At 35.4% G+C, this 17,550-nt stretch overlaps 1 protein-coding gene across 3 annotated transcripts in view; it reads left to right on the top strand.

Moving 5' to 3' along the window:
- CSMD3 (CUB and Sushi multiple domains 3) overlaps positions 1-17,550 on the top strand; it is a 684,352-nt gene that overhangs the window by 287,418 nt on the left and 379,384 nt on the right. For all 3 annotated transcript variants that reach the window (XM_074577705.1, XM_074577704.1, XM_074577703.1), the window contains one exon: positions 16,787-16,908. In XM_074577705.1, coding sequence (XP_074433806.1) covers positions 16,787-16,908 — 122 coding nt within the window. The remainder of the gene's footprint in view (positions 1-16,786; positions 16,909-17,550) is intronic.

Genomic DNA, 17,550 nt, shown 5'->3' with positions numbered 1-17,550 from the left:
GTGTTTTCTAAATGAAAGAATACCCAGATTTCAAACCTAATTCATGAAAAAAAAATATCATCATTAAGATCTCATATTAGTGTGGCTGCATGACAGGATTTATATATGGTATGATAATCATGATAAAATGACATTCTAAAGATTCTTGGCTTTCATATTCCACATAAATGGTAACTGTACCTCAAACCTTTCTATCCTCTGTGTATTATGTATTTGATAATACAGTTTAGTAATCTGTCATTGAAAAGTCACTTTAAAGAGAAAGCATACTGCAATTAACATACCAAAATACAGTTGCACACTGCACACTGTCAGCTTTTTTTTAAAAAGTATCTCTCCTAACAGAGAATAAAGTGTTATCAGCCATACTGTGATAGGACTGAGATGTGTGCATAACTAACTGTAAGTTTATAAAGGCAGCTCAGTAGCTTTTGGGGACTATGTCCTTCGAGCATAAATGGTTTTTGAAGATACTGCTTTTCACTTTTGTGTAAGTTTTGAATTCTGAATAGCAGCAGGTATCAAACTATAAAAACGTAACCACATTCTTCAGTCTATTTTTGCTTTTTTTTTTTCCAGTATGACTGGGTTTTTCCCATATGACCATTGTATAATGATTTACAAATCATATTTGTAAACGTGTCTAATGATAAAGTAAGGATTAATACTGAACTAGAAAGAAAAAGAAAGTAATAAATCCATTGGAAGCTAGCAGTTCTGTTAAAATTCTGTCTAAATGTGAAACTGAAGAATCGTATTAAATAAATATCCAAACACACCATTATTCATAAGTAGAACATGTAAATGACAACCAAAAGGACAGTGTTTCATTTCTTTACACTCATCAACTTCATTGAACTAGCTAATTCCACATTAAAAAGCAGAAGACAAATATTAAGAAAGTTATTAGGAATTGATGCAATGCCATATGGTGAAAAAGCAGACAGATGGTATAGATATTATTGTTTGTCAAATGGGAAATGCTTTAGAGTGTTATTAGTTGCATTAAAATTACTGATTCAAGTACCTTTGGTGTGCTATAATTTTGGTTCTTTTGATTAACAAGATGTTTCAATTCAACTCTTAGATATACTCAAGCTGGAATATAAACATCTCTTCTAGAATAATAATCCTATCTTCTCCAAGTTTCGTGCACGGAACATACAATAAACGTTTTGAAAGAATTTTGCATAAGTAGCATAAATATCATATAGTAGCATGAAGAAAGTATCTGCAAAAATATGTGTGCATCCCCTTGCTTAACTTCCATGTTTGTGTACAAACCATTTGGGCAAACAAATTAGGCAGTCATGCATAAATGTTATTTTATGCAAGAAATTAACATTTTCTTGTGAACTGATGTAGCTTTGCAGATAACGAGGGCACAGGTAGTATATTAGGTACTTCACCTGTTATACTTTAAAATGTCACATAAAGTGCTTCTTTTTGTCATGGAGTGCTTCCTTTTTGAACGGTACAGCTTGCAAATGTTTTCATTCACTTATAGAAATTATATTTTGCACATACAAAAAAATCCCACAGTAATAATACATTTTTCAAAAAACGGCATGTGAATATCAACAAATAGTTACATTGATAGACTGCAATTGGGCAGAGTTCTGAACAGGAGCTTTCCAATTCGGTTAGATGCATTTGATTTGACATCATAAATCCTCAGGACTAGTTCTCATAGGGCATATGAGTGGCTGAGTATAACTGCCTGCCAAAAATGAAAGATTGACTCTCTTTAGGAGTTATCATATAATACCAGCTGGAACGGGCATAAGATCATATTCATAAAAGCGAATCTGGAATAAGTCTGAAGCATTTCTACAGGAGAAATATAATAGGACTTTCAGAAGGAAAACTGATACGTCACTTCCAAAATATTGTAAGTTATCAACCTCTTTTAGACCTTCAGACTAGTTTCCAGGAAAATGCTGTTCTGGAGGTTTGGCTGATTTCTGAACCTTTTGAGTTCTAGAAGAGACTATGAGAAGATTGTAAAGTGATATTAGATATGCTGACTAGAATTAATTGCAGTTTGATTGTCTTGTAGTTCATCAACAATCATCTTTTCTTTTTCATCGTTTTTTTTAATTTTTTTAAGTATATTTTATAATTTATGTCTCCCATAACCCTAGCAAAATAGCAGTTGCTCAGGTTGATGGACGTCATGAAGTAATATGGCAGAAAATCAGTTGCCCCATTGTGATTTATGGACCATGTATATTGAAAAGAAGTTAGAATTTGGAGCTCTTAGGAAAGTATGACTTTATTTGAAGGCAAGCAGATAAACTAACAAAAGCAGCCGTTGAAAATTAACTGGTCACTTTCTGCATTATATTGACATTTTAAAGTCGATTCATCCTCTCAGACAATTGGGTTTTTAGTGGGACTTCTTCAAGATCAATGCGTCATGCAAGCCTAAAATTCTGCTGGAGATTTTTAAATTTGTTCCAATTTAATGGGCCTCATACAAATCTCGTAGCACACCACTGTTACAGGACAGCAGAATAAACATCTTCCCATTCTTCTTGAGAAAGAAAAAAAAATATGTTCAAACGATGATAGGAGAATCGGGTTTTTTTGCATTTACTGCACACTGAGTTACAGTTGAAGTCTGTTATTTGAAAGATGAAAATTTCTGCAGTTGTTACTTATTTCATATCCCAAGGTATCTTTGATACATGTGACTGTAATAACATGGCTGCTTACATTGACTTCTTTGTGACTTCATTCAAGAGAGAAAGTTTAAACACTTCAGAATCGAGACCCTACTTATTTTTCTTCTGTGGGATTCAGTATTCCCCTACAGGGCAATGTCATTATTACAAAGCCAACTTGCTTAACCAGGGACAATTATCTACTTTATGAAACTATTTGCCAGTTGATAAATCTCTTCCTCTCATTTACGTTTCAGGAAACGAAACAGATAGATCTATTCATAGTTGGTCGATGAGCCTTTTTATTTTCATGCCTGCCGCTCCTGTTTTCTGCTTGCTTGTTTCTCAGACCCTGTGAAACATTTATGAATGCTGCCTTTTATAAGTCTGCTGGCAACTCAGCAACAAGTTCTGCAACAAGTACAGTATTTTGGAAAAGCTTATCTAATCTGTAGAAAAAAAAAGTGGTTTTGAAATAATTCTTTGTGTCTGAGAAAACTGAAGGAGAGACACAATTTGTGGTTTAAATCATGATCATCCAAATAATAGGCAGGCTACAAAGTAATTTGGGTTATTAGTAGAAAAAGGGAAATTATATTATGTATTTTAATTGGGTTCTGACAAATTTAGAATACATTTTTTTTGCTTCATATTGCTATTTTGTTCAGTTCATTTCACTGACTAAAGTGATTTCTAAAACAACAATGAATTCATGGACCCAGTATCTTTCATTTCATAGGTTGTAAACATTAGTTTGATTAAAATAGATATGCAAGCAGAATGTATTTTATGAATTTTAGATATTGCCTTTATAAATAACTTTACTTACCTATATTACAGTTTTAAAAAATCCACCTTCACCTCACTTCTCTCCAAAATGCAGACAAGTATCTGAACCTCTTAAATGTGATGCTGAGTAACAATATATGCAAATATGTATACACACACCCATATATACAGGTAATGTATCATAGATAAATAGGGCTGAAAGTGGTCCTAACAGGTGACCACTACTTTCGTACTCCAGCGGTATTTGTTCCCAGACGTTTGTCTAACATATTTCCAAGGAAAGTGCTCTTAGATGCTACTCAAGCACTCCTGTCCTTCATTAGCCTTGTAAGTAGAAAAATTTTTCTAATTCCAATGTAAATCCTTATTGCTGTAATTAAACAACTTATTTCAATAGGTGCTTCTATATAAAGAGCACATTATTTAATTTGTGTTTTGAATAGCTTATTGTATACCTCAAGAATACCTGCTCTTCTTTAAACGAAACAGCAGTTCAGTCGGTCCTTCCTCACTGGTCACGTTTATAGATCTCTAGCTTTTTTCATTATTTTCTCAATGGGTCCATGTCTTTCTTAAAATACCGTTCCTCAAAATGAGCTTAGCATTTTAGAAAGGGCTTTCCCAGTGCTCAGTATAGAGGAGGAATTATTTCTCACATTTTTACACATTTTTCTACCTAAACTATATGCATATCTTCCAGTTTGGTTGTCTTTTCCTAACAGTAGGATATTTTTTACTCAGATTCTGTTTCTGAGCTACTGTAACCCCTAAAGACTTGCTGCCGAATGACTTGCTCCTTACACTGTATATGTGAATTGATTATTCTTGCTTTTGTGCTTTGTCCTATACTTATCTCTACTGAATTGCATCCTATTTTAATGTCATTTCTTCAGTTTCTCATTTTTATTTTTAATTGTGCTTGCTAATATATTCACAGTCCTTCCCAGCTCTTTGTTAAATGCAGATTTAATAAGTACGCACTTCATTCTGCTGTCCAAGGTGTTAACAAGAACACTGAATGAATCTGACCCAGGACAAACCTCTGTGAAACTCCATTCAGTTCTTTTCTTTTGACACTGAGACACAGATCATAGGATCAGAGAAGCCTAGGTTGGAAAGGACATTAGGAAGTCATCTGATCTCCTGTTGCAAACAGGGTCTTAGATGACATAATCCATGGCTGTCTCAGGCCAAGTCTTCACTATTATTTCCAGTGAGGGACATTCTACCACTTCTTTCAACAACCTGTTCCAAAGTTTAATAGTTCTTACAAGGTAGAATTTTTTACTTATATCCAGATGGAATTTCCCCTCAAGAAACTTGTGCCTGTTACCTTTCATTCTGTCTCCATGCATCTCTGTGAAGAAAGTATCTCTGTGTTTTCTATAACTATTTTTTAGATACCAAAGGACTGTGATGAGATTCCTTCTTGAGGGCTCTGGTCTCTAGGTCAAACAAACCCAGTTCTTTGAATCTTTCTCTGTCTGTCAAGTTCTCCAATCTTCTTGCTGTTCTTCCACTGGACCCTTTCAAATTTCTCAATGTCTCTTTTAACCTGGAGGAACCACAAATGGACAGTATTCCATATGTGGCCTAAGAAGTACCAAGTAGGCCTGAATAAGTACACCCGTTCATCTGCTGGCTCTATTCTTACTGGTACAGCCCAGGACCATTTGTCATCCTTTCTGCCAAGGCACATTGCTGGGTTTTGTTCAGCTTCCTGTCCACCAAGGCTCCCATGTGCCTTTCAGCAGAACTGCTTGCCAAACAGTCAGCCCTCATCTGCACTGCTTCTGGGGCTTATTTTATCCCATGTGTAGGACTTTACATTTATCCTTGCTAAAACTCATGTAATTCTTGTTGGCCCAGTGTCGTGGTTTAGGCTGGATTTGTGCTCTCCCACACCTCTTGCTCCAAGGAGCCCACTGTGGTTTCGCTTTATAGTGGCTCTTTTTTCCGGTGCAACATCTCCTCCCTCTGCAAACTCGATGAGTGTGCATTCAATCCCATCATTCAAAACAGTTTTAAAGATATTGAATACTATCAGGCCCATTACTGCCCCATGAGGAACCCCATTTGTAACTGACAGTTTGACTATAAGACTTTAACTACCATCCTCTGAACTCTACAGTATAGCTACTTTTCCAAACATCTTGTGGTCTGTCTTTCCTAAATGTGCTTTATGAGTTTGTGAAGAAAGTGTTGAAGGACTGTCAAACATCTTCCTAAATTCAAGGTAAAATGTGTCTATAACTCTCCTCTCATGTTCTGAGGGTGTTTTTTCATCACAGGAGGCAACCAGGTTGGTCCAGTTGCACTGGACTTCTAAACTCCAGTCTTTATTCTGCTACCTGTTTTTCTCATGCCCTTTAGGATCTTAAACTGCATGATGCTATGGTCACTGTAGCAAAGGCTAACATTGAGGGTCATGACTCCAAACAAATCTTTCTTGTTTTTGAACAGTAGCTCTAAAAAGGCAGCATTCCTGTTTGGCACATTCTGCAACTCTGTTGGGAAGTTGTCCAAAGTTCACTACAGAAATCTCATAGATTGCTTTTGCACTGCAGTGTTGCAAAGGCAGCATTAAGTACCTCAGCCTTTTCCTCATCCTTTGTCACTATGTTTCCCCCCTGCATACAATAAAGGATGGAGATTCTCCTTAATCCTCTTTTTGTTGTTAATGTATTTATAGAAACATTTTTTATTGTCTTTTATGGCAGTAGTCAGATTAAGTTCTAGTCGGGCTTCTAATTTTCTCCCTGCATAGCCTCATGAAACCTTTGTAGTCTTCCTGAATGGCCTGCCCCTTCTTCCATAGGCCATAAATTTCCTTTTCTTCCTGAGTTCCAGCCAAATCTTGCAGTTTAGCCAGGCCAGTCTTCTTCCCCGCCAGCGTAAGCATTAGTAAGATCCCCTCTCAGTCTTCTCTTCTCCAGGTTAAACAGCCCCAGGTGACTCAGCCTTTCCTTATAAGAGAGAAGCTCTGCTCCCCTGATCATCTTCATAGCCGTCCATTGGACTCTCTCCAGTCCAATTCCTTGTCTTTCTTGAAATGGGGAGCCCAGAACTGGACACAGAACTCCAAATGTGGCCTCACTAGGGCAGAGTAGAGGGGGAGGATAGCCACCCTTGACTGTCCTTTATGACAAAGGCTGAAGAGAGGCTGAAAGACAACATTTTGCTGTTTGCTAAAAGGGGAAAAAAAATCCATTATGGTCCCATATATTGTTTTGATTACAGTACCGTAAAACTGGTTATCTGGCAGAAGAGTTACAAAGGAACTGATAGAATGATAGATTCTCCGATATTATCTGATCCTCTTACCATTCCCAGAAGGTGGTTAACATAGGGCAAAATCTGCTATAGCATCTTCCATCCTCAGTAAAGATCTGCAGAAAAAATAAGAGAGATTATTCTTTTTTTTGCACCACACTAAGGTGTTACCATTTCCCTCCAAGCCTGACCAAGTGCCAAGACAGTATTGATTGTACTGGTTATTTTCTGTCTGTTGTCAATGTCTACAAATAAAATAATTCTATACTAAGTTTTCAACACAATTGATTTTCATATTATTGTCCATGACAAGTTGCTTAGACAATTTTGGCCTCTTCACAACTAAAATGTTTTCCTCCTTTAAGTATTTTTTCTTTTATTTTTTCTTTACTATTTCTTCTACTTGCACATTAAAGTCATAGGTATAGCTCACATGAAATAAAATTAGGATGTGCAATCTTACATTCTCCTTTAGAAAGAAAAACAAAATTAAATAAGCTGTAAAGCAATACAAAAGTTCAGAAGAATTGTAGTTTTCCTAAACAATGAAAGAAGAATAAATTGTATGCTCAAATCTTAAATGACAAAAGCCTTTACTTCCTGACAATTTATGAATTTAAGTTTGTTTAGAGTTGTCGATAATTGAAACTGCAGTGTATACTCCGTGGTGAAAGTCTTATTAATGCAGAACTAACATAACTGAAACACCATTAGCAATTAAACATACTATTGTTTCTATTGGCAGAGAAATTAAACTCTTCAAGCAAAAGAAGGTAGTTTTATTTAAAATTAACTTATCGGAAATTGCTATCTTCAGGCTTTTAAACGTGGATGTGACTATTGTCCTTGAATATTCCTTACATTATGCATTGCAGATTTCTGTTAAGTTAAACTACTACGTTATACTCCAAAAGAACTTTAAAGAAAGGATTACATTCAAGTAACTTAAATATAATCCAGTGTCTTAACTAATGGGGCGCAACATGAAAAATATTCCCTTTTTCAATTGGAATAAGTAATTGTGAATAGATGTAATGCTACTAATAGGGAAAATTTTAGAAGACTCCTCAAAACCTTGGTATTTTGAATTCACTTTAAAGCAATGGTCACCAAAACTCATTACTGTTAGTTTATGGTTTGTACATTGTGACTAACTTAAACAAGACTAGGGGAAAATGTCTGTAAAAACCTGTATCTGATGCTTCCTGCATATTGACATAAATGCCATACATTTCAGTGAGATGTTAGGCAAACATAGATTCACCTCAGACAGGTGAAATGTATAAATGATGTCCTAAATGCAAAGATTGAATCATTCTGGTATTGGACTTGAAGAATGGGTTTTAAATGGCACTTGAAGAATATATTTTAAATGGGAATGTATAAAATATAATTTAAACAGTTTTGTAATACTCCTGTAAAGACTTAAGCGTCAAAATAAAACGTCAAGAATCAGTGAGAATATATCTTGTATACAGATGTGGTTGTAAAACTTTAAAAATATGTCCAATTAAGTTTAATGACTTCTGCAGCCAGACTGGAACAAGGTTTTTACTAAACAATATGGACTGTTACAGTACTTATTATCTAGGAGGCCTGGTTTATATGCCCAACTCCCCTTTGTGTAGCTGAGCAATGAGAATTGAGTTGTTAAAATCTTTTACAAATGCCTATAGGATCTGGAAAGTGCCATATAAGAACTAGGTCTTAACACAGAGCTAGATAGTTAATGTTATCACATTACAGGAAACCTCAAAATATCATTATGGATCAGAGGCCATGGCTGTATATTATATATTATGTGATATCCACATAATTCTTTTATTATTCAATAGTTAATACTGAATGGAAAAATTAAAATAGTTTTAATCAAATATAATCTTTTATTTAAATTACTGGAGGGTTTTTGTTTGTTTGCTTTTTTGTGTTTGTTTTTTTTAATTATTTTTGATTTGGAGAGGGGGTTTTAGTGCTTCTTAGAACTCAAGTATGGCTAACCAAGTAAAAAAAAAATATATATTCTTATAAAGAAACAAGAAACTATTATCATCACCATTTAAAGTACAAGCAACTGTGGCAGAGAGAGAATAAATGGAGATACAGGAAAGAAAGTGCAATTTCCAAATTCTAAAAACAGTTTTGATATGAGATTTCTACAAAGATATTCATCTCAGTCATGATAGCATTGGAAAATATAGAGCAAAAAAAAGTTTCAGTGTTTCTGGGAAATATATGGCTACCAGTGAACTCACAGGCATCTTAGCAGTGAATTTCTCTCTAAACTTGCACTTTTGGTATCTGACAACTTTATTGGTCTGATTGTAAGTTGCCATCTTCTTTATGGTGATTAGTCAGACAGTGAACCAAGTTTATAGGAGCTTTGACTAATTGTATAGTAATCACAGGAAGTGCTGTTAGCTCTGCTTCTTGCATGAAGTCTTGCTAATAAAGAATTGCTAGTAAAATATTTAACAATATTTTTAAATTTCTACAATTAGACTTCAGGTGTAATGTTTTATTAAAAATTTCATTGCCTTTTTAAATACTACATTAAAAGTTCCTACGTTCATGACATCTTTTTTATACATTCTTTAGAATGGGACAGAACTTCATTGTCATATGTTTAGTTCAGTGATCTCTAAAGTTTTTTGATCGAGCACCCGTATCAGTAAAAAATTGTGAGCACACCTCCTCAGTAAATGTTTATTTATTTATACATTATATACGTGTACCGTGGAAGCTCTAGTATTTTCTTCCTGCACCACTGTAGGTTATCTTTCTCAGTCCCTGGTGTGCACGCACCCCACTTTGGAGACCACTGGTTTAGTTCACTTTGAAACGTTGCTTCAGAGCCACTAAAATCTCTAAGAAAACTGTGTCTATCTTGAAATGCATGTTCTGAGTCTCTAGAAAGTGTCCATCAAATGTGATGCTATTCTGAGCCACATCTGCAGCTGTGTTTAGCTTCAGATTCTTGTATGCTTGAGAATAGTGCGGAAAAAAGGAAAAAAAGACAAATAGCTTTGTTCATTATCCTGAACTGGATCGTTAAAAGAAATCCTTTCCTCTTCAATTATCACTTCAAAAGGTGTTCTGGGCAGGCAGTGACACAGAGATGACTTTTGCTGAAACCTGGTGTGATACAACTGTTAGCTAAGAGATTTTCTCAGTGCTGACAGCCCTTCCTGGTGCTGCCCAGCTCCACCTAAGCAAATGCAAAAATGAAAGACGACCTTAATCTGGAAAACATCAGTGAGACGTTTTTGGCAATACTGGGATGTGTTTACTGTTCCATATACTCTTAGTACACTACTTAGATCTAATGATTTTAATTCTATTCTGTATTCTTTGTATTATCTGAAATGTCTCATTGCTATACAGCGTGAGCAACAGCAATGATAAAATTTACTGAGAAATGCTGTCTGAATAGACTCATGTAGTATCCAGAAATCATTTCTGAATAGCAGCAACTGTCAGATGTAAACAGATTTTTTTTCCTTTTTCTTTGCAACGCAAAATAGGTAAGACTAAACTTCTAAAATACCTTCTGTTACTCTGTTGAAGTAAGGTATAGCAACATACTCACTTTTGCTAATAGTGAGCTTCTAGTTTTCACAACCTAGTTAAATCTACATAAAGGGAAACTTTATTTAAAATTTTGCTATTATATGCTAATTATTTTCATGATCAAAATGTGTTTACAGGTAGGAGTTACCAGCCTTTTTGGAAAATTTTAAAGGATAAATTTTGCAAACGTTAGTGACCAGAAAAGTTCAGTAAACCAAGTGACTCAGTAAAATAAAACAAAAAAAACCCCAACAAAACCAAAAGCTTTAAGATAAATTTTCTTTCTTTATTTGAATCTTTACGGAAAAATGGGAAAAATTTTGACTAATTGCTAGATGGTAAAACTTTAGTGTATTATGTGCTATGCTAAATTTGCACTTTTCTGGAATTTATATACAAATTCATTCTCTACATCTGTGCATATATATACACACATATATCTATGGGGTTTTTTATATTCTGTATATAAGAACTGTGATGAAAATGCCTTTATATCAATTCAGTGAAAAATATTCTGTTACTAAGTAAATTCATTATTTTATCTTTTTCCAATTCTTAACTGGTTTTCACTTTTTCCTATTTAGACTCTTCTGAGTGAGTGGCCTTGCTAATAGCTTTCTGAAAATCCAATTAAATTCTTACTATCTCATTGGCTTTATCTTTTAATTTAGGAATTTTTCCATGGAACTCTAAGAAGCTCAACTTTCTTATTTTACACATAGAGCTGAGCATTTTGCACACACTCAGATGGTGATTGTATTTTTAATAGACTTCATATCTTTAATCAGCTTCCTCATATTGAAGGTATCCCTTGTTTATCTTTGTTCTCAGTATAATGCATTGCTTCTTATGCTTTCACATTTTTTTTGGTGATATGGTAGATTTTTTGATGGAGGTTCAGACATGTTTATACAACAAACTGTTAGAGTGTTAGCTGTACTCCCTTCAGTATTAAGAACTGCAAAAAAAAAATTCTTTAATATTTTTTCTCTAATAACTTCTAAATGTGATCATAGTTAATTGTTTTTGCTAGATTTCCATCTCCTTTAGAGTTTATATGACATATTTCCATGTGCATAATTGTCATTCAGGATTTCCCAGTGTAGGCTTGCATTAACATTGTGGTTTTCATATTTTCTCAAAAGTTAGGAAGCACATGTATGCATTGATAGAAAAAGTTTCTACCTTTCATAAAATCAGGGAAATAGAGAAGTAGACACCTCAGGAATTTAGACACCAGTGGTGTCCCCCAGGGGTCAACACTCGGTCCAATTTTGTTCAGTATATTCAGTAATGACCTGGATGATGGGACAGAGTGTATCCTCAGCAAGTTCACTGATGATACCAAACTGGGAGGGGTGCCTGACACTCCGGAGGGCCGTGTTGCCATCCAGCGTGACCTGGACAGGCTGGAGAGCTGGGCAGAGAAGAACCTAATGAGGTTCAACAAAAGCAAGTGCAAGATCCTGCAGCTGGGGAGGAAGAATGCTAATCACCAGTATAGGTTAGGGGTGGACCTGCTGGGAAGCAGTTCTGAGGAGAAGGATCTGGGGGTCCTGGTAGACAGTAAATTATCCATGAGCCAGCAATGTGCCCTTGTTGCCAAAAAGGCCAATGGAATTCTGGGCTGCATAGGGAAGAGTTTGGCTAGTAGGTCAAAGGAGGTCATTCTCCCCCTCTACTCTGCACTGGTGAGGCCACAACTGGAATACTGTGTCCAGTTCTGGGCTCCCCAGTCCAAGAAGGACAGGGAGCTGCTGGAGCGAGTCCAGCGAAGGGCAACAAAGATGACTGAGGGACTGGAGCATCTCCCTTATGAGGAAAGGCTGAAAGAGCTGGGACTCTTTAGCCTGGAGAAGAGAAGGCTGAGGGGAGACCTTATTATGGCATACAAGTATCTAAAGGGTGGGTTGAAGGAGGATGGTGCCAGACTCTTTTCATTGGTTCCCAGTGACAGGACGAGGGGCAATGGCCACAAGCCGGAACATAGGAAGTTCCATTCAAATACACGGAAAAACTTCTTTACGGTGAGGGTGACAGAGCACTGGAACAGGCTGCCCAGGGAGGTTGTGAGTGATGTGCTCTAGGCAATCCTGCTTTAGCAGGAGAGTTGGACTAGATGATCTCTAGAGGTCCCTTCCAACTCTGAAGTTTCTGTGATTCTGTGATTCTGTGATTTTAAGTGTGCAAGGCCAGGATATATATTTTACAAAGGAAAAAATCTTTACTGACACCAGAGACTTTTGAATTTAAAAACATTATACTTGTTTTTAAACTGATACATCAGATTTTTGTCTCCTATGGATATGTAAAGCTCCATTGACTACCACAGTTCTCTATTTGTTTTAAATAAATTAAATATATATAGAGAGGTTAAATTTCATCTATTCAAATCATAACACTATATAGGTCAGAAAAGGAATCATACTCTACAAAGAATATTTCTCACATTTGATCATAATAGTTTTCAGATACTCACGACTAGAGAGTTGCTGTCGTACACATTTTTGTGCAAGCTTCATAATTGCATCTCTGTATGTATCATCTTTGCCTAGCTAAATTATTTGCCACACGGATCATGTTTTTTTCTTTCTTCATGATAATCTCAAATATAAAATTCAAGTGAATCTCTGAAGTTAATAGCAAAACTCATAAGAATTTTTTGAGAGCAGAATTTAGTATTGGAATGGCAAAAGCATTCCAGCAATTTACTGATTTCTGTCTCCCACAAAGAGCTGATTCCATGCTTAAAGAACAGCGATGTCTTATGAGGTTTTTTTGTCTTTTACATGTAAACTGAATTGATGATTTGTTTCTGTGTTTACAATGTGTCTGAAATCAGATCTGGTACTGTAAGAAAATTTAAATTTTCTCTTCAAATAAAGGTAGTGAATTAGAAATATAAAAACCTTAGCTCTAAATGGTAGATCATACATATCAGTGTGCTGTAATTTGCTTCTAGAGGGGTGTAGTAAAATCCCTATTTTATTAAAAATGTTAAGGGTTAAATTTTATCCATCCCATGTTTGCATTTTACTGAAAAGTTACTATGTCATTGAGTAAGTAAAGCAATTGAGTGGATTCAATATGCATCTGTGACCATACGTTGTTAGTATAACTTTAATGTTTGTTTCTGGAGATGATAGATGCCTGTGGCTCTATGCTTACATATTTCCAAATACCATATAAAATTTTCAGAAGCACAATCAGAACTAATCTGTAAACACAGGAATTATCTGTTTAGGAACAGTAATCTAATCCGTGCCTTTAGATCAGTTCAAAAAAAAGAAAGTAAATTCTTGCTGAATAATAATGAAACAAAGCCAGGACAGAAGCTTCCAAAGACACAAGAGTAAGCTGGGAAGGAACTAATTGGTTTTTTAATGATAATAATGATTCCTTTCCTGGTATACACACTTTTAATATTTCAATTTCTTCAAAACACAGCAGGTCAGATTTCAGCTAATGGTATGAGATTAGTTTGTATGGCTACAATTTTTACTTGAAGTAGTAACCAATGAATTTTTACAGATTTAGGCATCAAATATGTCTATATTCAGAAAGGCTTCTTATGTCTGAATGATCTATTCATGGTGAATGAATCTGAATGATCTGAATGCCTGTGAAACTCCTGCTCTTCGTTGTATTTTGGAACCAGGTAGCCATTCACCCATGCAGGTGACAACTAACCATCATCAAGATTATACATCAGGGTTCTCAAATCCTTAAAATAAGTAGGGACAGATTCAAGAAGTCCAGGAAAAGGTTTTATGTGATGTTAACTTACGATTATATTTTTTTATATAATTTTGCCTATGTCATCTTCTCATATTAAGTAGACTTACTCATGTGAAGAGCTGCGTAAATCAATTGTCTGAGTCAGTATTTCCAAAATTCAGTAGAAGCAGTCTGTTTTTTTCATCTACTTTACTTTTTGCAGTGTTGTAAGAATTGGCACAGAGCCATGACAGGCAGTGCACAATTAGCTGAACTGTCTTGTGAGCAACTACTTGAATTCAGAAGGGTTGTCAAAGAATGTCTTAAAACAAAAGATGTAGGAAATATTTATAATTTTCGATCAATAAAGCAAAAAGGTTTTGTCAACTACTAGCTATGTCTCTGAGAGATTTTTCTAATAATCAATAAAAACTAAAAAAAAGTCATCTTAGGTTTACAAGTATATACCACACTTCCTGTACCCTGCAGCACTTTAAAGGTTGCAGCGAGTGAGAACAAATCTTCATATGATTCACACAAAATCAGAGGTAGAGGCAGGAAGCCTGTGATACTTATTGAGATAAAGACAACAGGTAATGGGATAAAAGCAAAAATGGGGATATTGAAGGAGAAAATACAGTACTGAGGTTCAGAGGCAGATAAATTACTGGGTAAAGAAATTATATAAGAATTTTTTTGATAGTTTTTTATTGGCAGACTGTGGATTATGGACTTGAACATAAAATATTAGCATATTAGAATATTACATTGTTATATTGTAGTAGAACATTGCTTTTGCTACAGTTGTTGCTGAACAGAAAGTACTCCGATATTCACCAAAAATGACAGATGTGTTTTGTTCATCAGTCACTTGACAAATGCAGTGAGATCAATCATATATAGCCATTAAACCCTAAAGGTGTAGATTTTTCTCCATTTAACTCCAAAGAAATTCATAACGTTTCAGTATTTCGTGTTGCTGAATCAGAAGCCTTCCTAAACTGGAAATAAGGATAGCTAATAGCTCATCTCTATAGCTTCTTATATTTGTATTTTTAAAAGAAAGAACATTCATATTTTAAACACACTTTTTTTTCTTCTTAACCAGCCTTTACAAACCAAGTGATCGGTTTAATTTGCATAATTTTTTTTTTTCTTCTGGATTTCAGACTATGGTACCGAAAGTAAATGTCTGTTAGGACATTCATCGGGACCATTCCGCTACAAAATGACATGGCTTTCATTTGAGACCTCCGCTAGGCGGCTACCCAGTGAAAAGGAAGCAAATACAATTCATAACTCCACCACAGCATACACTCAAAGAAGATAGGCTTTACGTCCCAATTGTGCCTCAAAGGAGGCACTCACATGTTCATATGGAGCAGCAGATTGTGTCTAGAACACTCACTGGTTTCCCCTTCCTGACTTTGCTCCCACACACAGATATGCAAGATAACTGTATGCAAGAGTCATACAGTTTCTTATTAAAAACACAGATGAAAAGCCATGTTGAGAACTAGTCTCATTCCTGACCTCAATGGCTTCAGCTACTGATAATAAAGGAGGAGTCTTTCTGTTATCTCAATCCTCTGTCCTTGTTTCAGGCTTCTGGTGTGGCTCTGAACAGAATCCTCACCAGCGTATTGCTTCTCTGAGGGGTAAAAGTGGTGCAGGCTGGGTGGAAATAATGACATTCTTTCTAGAGGCTAATGGGGAGGAAGGAATGAATTTTCATCCAGCAGCAGCTGAATCTGCCTGTGTTCAGTAGTGATCAAATAGACAATGCTTTGTGAAAGTGCAATACAACTGGATGGCAATTTCACGTATCTTAGTGTGAATTTTTTTATTCAGTTAAGCAAGATGATCTGTCAGAATATGGAGAAAGCAATAATTCTTTAGCTTCTGTGGTTTATTTATGGTGTCATAATAATCAGTGGAGAAATAGGATAAGGTCATGTTTAGCTGAAGTTCCCTGTCAGTTCTACAGCTTCATACGGGAGAAGTTAACCAATAGTGCATTCAGCAAAGATCTGAATATCAAGGAACGAACAAAAAAACTTTTACTGACTTCAGCAGACTATGAATTTAGTGCCTTAAAACTTTAATTCTCAAGCAGAAAGGACACAGTTTATGTCCTTTGTGTTATTTGTGATATGAGAGGCAACCTACAGTAAATAAGGATATCAGTTTGTTTCTATTTAAGATATGCTACTGTAAATGTCCATGTGGACTTTGATTTGTAAATAAATGCCCTTGTGTTTAAAAATAGATAACACTGTTTTGTATAATTCTAACTTTTGCAAGTTGCCTTTAAAGTTTACAGTGCTTCAGCCATTGATTCAATGGGTTGGACAGGGGTTACAGCTGAAAAAATGCTGACATGCCATACACCAATACATATGCACAAAACAAATGCACAGTGTGTTCTACTATATAAACTCTTGTCTTTCAAGACATTAGTGAAGTTAATGACAAGTTACTTGTTGAAGTATTCTATTAAAAATAGAGTGGTTTCTCCTACTGTTGTTCTTTTTACTCCAAATAAATTTATTTTTTTTTTTTAAAGATTATAAGCTTGTACACAAGAGAAAGTTTATTTTACTTCGTCAAAATAACTAAACATGAATATTCTATTATCTTGTATGAGGTAGTTCTATTTTTGGTCAGTGTCGTTTTAATCCTTCACATCTTGATTACTCTAAGTTAGAGCTTCACTTATGAATCTGTTACATGTATTTTATATGTGAATTAAAAAGCGAACTTTCTTTTTGCAGTCAAGACTTGTGGATCTAATCTTCAGGGACCTGGTGGCACTTTCACATCACCCAATTTTCCGTTCCAGTATGACAGCAATGCTCAATGTGTGTGGGTCATCACAGCTATCAATACTAATAAGGTAAGTTTAAAATTTGGGCTTTGCTTTTTATTTTTTATTTTTTAAACAAAACAGAATAAAATGCAAAAATGTTTGTAGACTGTGACATTTTCACCAATATGGTTTATCTCTACAGCACAGCTGCTGGACTTGGTGCATTGCAGACTTTTCTAAGCAATGGCTGATATTAGATGGGTACGGACAGATGTTAAAACCTGTTGTTTCCCCTAGGAGTTTTTTGCTTTTTGTATGCCAAGTAGATGCCATCATATTTTCTTGTGATTCTCTTAATGAATTCCCAGAAGCAACTACCCGATGGTATGAAGCAATGTCACGGGTCCACTAATATTATGTTATAAACATTAGAGCTGTTTTGTGTATAAAACTGTTCATATCACATTTGGCCTTGGACTGCGTGAGAAGTCACTCAAGTTCATTAATTCACTTTCACTTCATGAAGGACTGTTCTAAAGATGTGTAATTTGTTTCATTTTCTGAACCACTGTATTAAAATCCCATACACTTTGTACCCACACTTTAAACCAAAAGTACTAGGAATTCTGATAATGCCAGATGAGTCAAAGTAGAGCAATAAAGTTAACTTATGACATCAGTTGTCTTTAAATTCAAGAGCTAGGCACCTGCCAGCAATGGCTATATTCT

The sequence above is a fragment of the Larus michahellis genome, chromosome 2 (genome assembly GCF_964199755.1).
Source record: "Larus michahellis chromosome 2, bLarMic1.1, whole genome shotgun sequence".
Classification (NCBI taxonomy): Eukaryota; Metazoa; Chordata; class Aves; order Charadriiformes; family Laridae; genus Larus; species Larus michahellis.
Note: the sequence above shows the minus strand (reverse complement) of the source record. Positions and strands in the feature narration are given on the sequence as shown.